The sequence below is a fragment of the Eptesicus fuscus genome, chromosome 15 (assembly GCF_027574615.1).
Source record: "Eptesicus fuscus isolate TK198812 chromosome 15, DD_ASM_mEF_20220401, whole genome shotgun sequence".
NCBI classification, from domain to species: domain Eukaryota; kingdom Metazoa; phylum Chordata; class Mammalia; order Chiroptera; family Vespertilionidae; genus Eptesicus; species Eptesicus fuscus.
In genome coordinates this window covers 73,530,359-73,536,358 of record NC_072487.1, presented here as the reverse complement: position 1 = coordinate 73,536,358, position 6,000 = coordinate 73,530,359, and the positions used below count along the sequence as shown (strand labels likewise).

At 58.9% G+C, this 6,000-nt stretch overlaps 1 protein-coding gene and 1 pseudogene across 1 annotated transcript in view; both read left to right on the top strand.

Annotated features, from left to right (window-relative positions):
- Positions 1–1,653: 1,653 nt before the first annotated feature.
- LOC114226769 (iron-sulfur cluster assembly 1 homolog, mitochondrial-like) lies at positions 1,654–2,109 on the top strand (annotated as a pseudogene).
- A 2,271-nt stretch (positions 2,110–4,380) lies between these two features.
- The window catches only part of NIBAN2 (niban apoptosis regulator 2), a 48,320-nt gene continuing 46,700 nt past the window's right edge, over positions 4,381–6,000 (top strand). The window contains exon 1 of the mRNA XM_054726953.1: positions 4,381–4,586. Coding sequence (XP_054582928.1) covers positions 4,532–4,586 — 55 coding nt within the window. The 5' untranslated portion in view covers positions 4,381–4,531. The remainder of the gene's footprint in view (positions 4,587–6,000) is intronic.

The following is a 6,000-nucleotide window of genomic DNA, read 5'->3' as shown; positions in this document are numbered from 1 at the left end:
CAGCATTCTGCACATGGCAGGTGCTCACCCAAGCTCCCCTCACACCGGACACGAGGAAGGTCACGTTGAAGGAGGACAATCCTTGTCATCAGAGAGGAAGAGCCATTGAAGCAAATACCCACAGAGGACACAGTAATTACAAATGTGCTGATTGCCATGAAGACGCGGGGCAGGCGGGGTCAGGAAAGACCTCTCGGTGGAGGGCAGTTTTAGCTGAGGTCTGAAGGATGAATGGTGCTTGGTGGGGCAAAATGGGGAAAGGGAGTCAGCACGTGTAAGCCCTGACGCAGGAGGGAGCACGGCTGTATGAGGATGTGAGAGGTCAGAGAAGGGCAAGGGGAAGGGGGCCGTGGAGAGGCTGGCCAGAGCCACGTTTAGGGTCTGGGTCTGACTTTATCTTGAGGACAGTGGGAGCCAGACGGTTTGAAGCAGGGGAACCACCTGGTCACATACGTGTTTTAGAACAACCCCGGTGGCTTCCAGTGAGGAACACATGGGAGGCCGGAGCCAGGAGGCCAGCCCAGGGCTGGGCAGTAGTCAGCCAGGGTGGCGGCCACGGGGCCTGGCCTTGGCTGTGGGGTGGAGCTGGCCGCCCGGAGGAGCAAGAAGGGAGTTCAGCAGCCCAAGGCCAGGTGACAGATGGCACAGGCTGAGCTGAGGCTCCGTCCACCACCACCCAACAGTTAATAAAGAGGGGAGGTCCGGGCGGGGTGCCAGGGTCCCTTCCGCACAACGGGCCATGCCAACTGGGTAAACAGCAGGAGACACATGATATTTCTTAAAAACAAAATCCTGATTCATTCACACTCCCTGTTGTTTACCCGAGGTGTTTGTTTTTTTTTCCTCCTGGGCTATTTCAGGTCTGACAGGTTTGAGGGGAGAGCAGAGCCGGAGCTCAGAGCCAACTGGGAGGGAGAGGGACCAAGGGGTCAAGGGAGGTCCTTCTCCTTCCAATGACACTGGGAGGGGTCCTGGCCGGGGACCCTCCTGGATGTTCTGGGGCAGATCCCTTTTCTTCTCCCAGCTCCTGTCCCAGCTCTGGCCCCTGCCTGCTGGATCCTCCCTCTCACAGTGAAGTGTTCTTATTCATCACCTTCGGGTCCTTCTTTCTCAGTGTGGGGTGCGTGGGGCGGGGCAGCCCTGCAGGAGGCAGGTTGGCAGAAGCCACTTCCTGACAAAGGCCGGGTGAATCAGGAGCTGTAGGGAGGGGCAGGCCTGGCAGGTGGGCAGGAGGAACCCTCCCTCCCTGCGCTTGATCTGGACCCTTCCTAGCCTTTGTTCACATCCTGGTATCTTCCACGAGGCTTGAGGCCTGGGGCCTGGGCCAAGGCAAGGGTGGGGCAGAGCCTGGTGGATAGAGATGGCCCTCAGCGCCCTAGGAAAGATCAGGCTTGAGAAATTCTTCCTATAGAAAGAATGCTTCAAGATCAATAAAAAAGATAGACATCCCAGCAGAAAAGCTGGCAGAGGATAGGAATTTTTAAAAAAACCCTACCAATAGCCAACAAATGCGTGAAAAGATGTTTTAATTACTCAGAACTAAAAACTGAACATCAAAACGGCCTCAAGTGAATGCACTGCATGTCGGTGGAGAGAGGCCGAGGTGACCAAGTTCTGGCCTGAGACACCCCGGGGGGAGCAGGGACTGGGAGGATGGCGGCTTCATTAGTTGGGGCCACTGTCCGGGCTCTGAGCAAGCCCACCCGGGCCCCTCTCCTCCTGACACCGTCAGCAGTAAACAACACAGAACACCTCCTTAAAGATACGCCTGAACACGTAGGTGTCGTAATGGCCTTTCTTACACTCTAGAGCAAGCATGTCAAACTCGAGGCTGGTGGGCCGCATGCCTTGTAAATAAGCGAGGCACGTGGCCCGCTGGCCGCGAGTTTGACATGCTGGCCCTAGAACAAAAACACACGGAGGTTCTGATGAAGACGTTGCTCAAATGGAATCAGAGCGGTCATCGGCAAGGAAGCGCAGCGAAGGCTTTTAGGAACAGGAATGGACTCTGTTGAGGACAAATTACCCAGTGAGTTTGTGTTCAACAACCCAGACATCAAAGGGGCATGTGGCGGTGATGTTGGACTCCGAGAACTACTCTGGCTGTGAGATCCAGAAAGCCTGTGGGAGCCCGGGGCTCACTGAGGGGGATCATGTGGCTGTCACGTGCTTACGGTTTATAATGCTTGGTGCCTCGTGAGGAAAGCAAAGTAATGCATTTTGAGAACGAGAAAAACAAAACAAAGCATTCTCAAGCGGAAGGACAGGGGTTCCCAATTTTTTATAGTAGAGAAATCCTTCTGATGTCTAACTTCCTGGAACCCTTAATCCTTCCCGCTTCCTCATAGAGTACTGATGACTATATTCAATTTTCCTTCCTTTAAAAAATGTCCCTCTTTCCCCACCCAAAGATCACAACTGGCCTGATTTATTAACATGAAATAGTGGGCTGCTGACAACTGCTAAAGGACTTCACAATCTTCCCAGAATGAGGTACAGCAATCCAGTGCTTTGGTGCAGGAGCCTCCCAGCGGTCCCACCCACCGCGGCAGGGACCCCCCTCTTCTCTTCCCTATAGGCGTCTTGGACTGGCCGCCGGGCCCCCGGGTCTTACACCGACACTATTTTTAAAAATTGATTGATTGATTGATTTGAGAGAGAGAGGGAGGAAGGCGGGGGAGAGAGAGACTAACCGTGGTTTGTTGTTCCACTTATTTCTGCATTCATTGGTTGATTCTTGTATGTGCCCTGACTAGGGATCGAACCCGCACCCTTGACGAATGGGGATGACACTCTAATCAACTGAGCTACCCGGCCAGGGCTTCACACTGACACTCTACCTGGCATGCCCCCCTCCACGCCTACCTATTCGGTGTTTAAATAAGGATTGCTATGTGCATACAATAGAATATCATGTTTTAAAAATCTTCACAATTGGTGATTCTTCCAACAGAGAAATTGTGAGGACGGTAGATAAGGCAGCGAAGGCCTTTTGGCCCTGATTCCTGGCGTGGCACCTGATCCACAAATGGTAGCTATTCCCAGATCTTCACGGAGCAGCTTTCAAAGTGTCACCTCCTCAGAGAGCCTTCCTCGACCACCTTTCTAGGTGGCACCCCCACACCTGCCACTCTACCCCCTCATTCTATTTTATTATCTTAATGATTATCGCTCTCTGAAACCATGCTATTTATTTCCCGTCGTTCTCCTGCCATAACCTCTGGGGGGCAAAGACCTTGATTATCTTGTTATACTGATGTATCGCCATCACCTGTAAAGGTGCTCCATACATCTTTTCATTTTTAAATCAACTTTATTAAAGTATTATTTACATATAATGAAATGCATCATTAATATGTATAGGTTGAGTGTTGACCCCTGTATGACCATTACCCCAGTCAAGGCATAGACCATTTCCACCTTCCCCAAAAGTTCCCTTCTGATTTTTTTGCAATCACTTCCCCTCCACCCCATTCCTAGAGAATACAACTGGATGACCCTTGGGGCGCAGCACAGGGGGTCTGAGCATCAGCAGCCAAGGCCTCCGCCACCCCAGCCCATGATCTGGGATCGCGGCGGTTAACCCATCTATCCACCTTGGCAAGTCCAGAGGTTAGGGTTGAAACACATTCCTCCGGTGCCCGCGATCCACCCAACCCAGCCCCTCAAGGCCTGGCACCCTAAGTCCATGCCTGCGGGTCCCTGGGTTTTGAATCTGAGTCTTAGGCAAACTGGAAAGAGCTATCATGTTTTCCATTCCTCACTGGGCCGGTCCCACGAGCCACCTCCCGAGGGAAGAACCCGTATGCTGAGCCCAAGGAATGTCCTCCCATCACTGGGACCAAGAATGGCTTTGAGCACCGGCCGTCCCAGCCCCCTCCCCTGCCCCGGCCTGTTGTGCAAGACGGGAGGGCACACCTTCCAGGCGGGTCGGATCGAGGCCGGGGAACTTCCAGGGCTCGGGCAGCGGCGGGCGGGGCTGGGAGCCGGAGGGCAGGGTGCAGGGAAGAGGGGGCGCAAACGCCCTACCAGCCCCCCACCCCCCACGTCCTCCTCGGCGGGGCTGTCTCCCCGCTCAGGGAAGGGAGGGAGGGACACCAGGCGACCCGTTCTTTCCGACGCCCCCACAGCCCCGTCTCTTTCTCCGGTTAGGCCCGTGCCCGGCGCGCCTCCCCGCGTCTCTCCAGGTCCCCCTTCTCCGATCGGCTCTTTGTCTGCGTCTGCCCTGCCGTCCCGGCGTCCTCGCCACCGCGCCCCGCCCGCCCGGGGCCGAGGAGGGGCGGGGCTCGGGCCGGGTCCGGGTCCGGGGGCGGCGCCTGGCGGGGCGGGGCGGGGCGCGGCGGGGCCGGGGCTGGGCTGTCCCCACCGACGCGGCCGGAGCCGAGCGCGGGCAGAGCGGAGGCCGCAGCCGGGGCGACGGGAGCGGCGGGAGCGGCGGCAGCAGGGCGGGTCGGCTTCATGGCGCCAGCGGCGTCCGCCTGAGCAGCGCGGGCAGCGGCGGGCGGCGGCGGGGCCGCGGCTCTCCTTCGCGATGGGGGACGTGCTGTCCACGCACCTGGACGACGCCCGGCGCCAGCACATCGCAGGTGAGTCCCGCGCCGCGCCGCGCGCCCGGGGTCCGCCCGGGGTCCCTGGCCACGCCCCGCCCCGGCCCGCCGATCGCGCGGGGGCTGGGGTCTCCGAGAGCCAGGCCCCGGGTAGGGCAGCCATGGCTGGGGACCAAGTCCCTCGTCCAAGCTTGTCTCCTCCACGTCTGGGCGCCCCTTCCCAACCTCTTGGGAGCTCATCCTCCTCCCTCCCGAGGGGACTTGACACCCTCTCCCCGCTAAGGGAACCCCCTTGGAGCGGGTCCCGTCGGATCCCCCAACACACTACCCCAATCGAGCTATGGGGGGAGGGGGTGTCGTAGGCGGCCCTACTCCCCCCCCGCCCCCACCTCGGATATCCCGCCCGCGGTCATTCCAGGCCCACTCAGCCGGCTTCCCCAACTGTCCCAGTCCCAGCTCTCCCCGGCCCGGCCCCGGCCCCAGTACACGTGGCTGAGACTTCCAGGGATGAGGCCATAAATGCCTGGGACTGAGCCTGGGCAGTGGGGCTAGGAATAGTTGGGGTGCGCAGGAGGGGTGGGTCAGAACCCCATCCTTTGGCTCAGGCAGCAGGGTGCTCCTGCTGTTCCCTGGGGGGAACCTGTGACTGCAGCAGAGTCCCGGGTTCCTCCTCCCCAGCCCAGAGAATGGAGGGGGGAGCACCTGGGAACCTCAGCTCTGTGGCTCCCCTCCCTGCCCTGGGAGAGGCTGCCTGGGTGGAACCCCAGGGTCGGGTTCCCCGCGGTGAGTTCTTGGACAGGCCTCTCAATGTCCTGGTACCTCGGTTTTCTCCTCTTTGAAATGGGGTGAATGGTTTCTTCCTCAGTTATGAGTTGTTGGGACACTTAGTGAGATAACTTACGTAGCTTGCTTGGCACAGAGCCTGGCATAGAGGAGGCACCCGTGCACAGGTAGCTGGTCCCTGTGGGTGCGGGGGGTGAGGGTGGGGAGGAGGAGACCATTCCTCTCCACAGTATTGGCCTCTCCCTGTCCGTTGTGCCCGGAGCACTGTGTCCGCGTACAGTCCCTTGATGGCCCCGTAGAGAAGTTTCAACAACTGTGTGCGGCCCTGAGAACAGGGACCAGGTGGCCCTTAACGCCGGGTCCCACCCCCTCCGGGCTCAAAGAAGGGGCTGGGGAAGGCTTGTCCGGTGACTGTGGCCCCGGGCCCGTGGCCCAAGCTCCCCCTTTATACCGGAATCTGGGGCTGGGCCCGCGAGGAGGGTGATGTCGAAATGAGTCAGATCCTCTGAAGCCCGGACCAGCAGGGGGTTAAGTCCTGGAACTCTGCTTGTCGGACAAGGACTCTGGGAGGGGGCAGGCCGGGGCGGAGTCTTCCTGTCCCCTCCCTGTCGGTCTCGGTCTCGGTAACAGTCCATCCATTCACGACCTCCTGTCGGGGCCCCTCACCCGG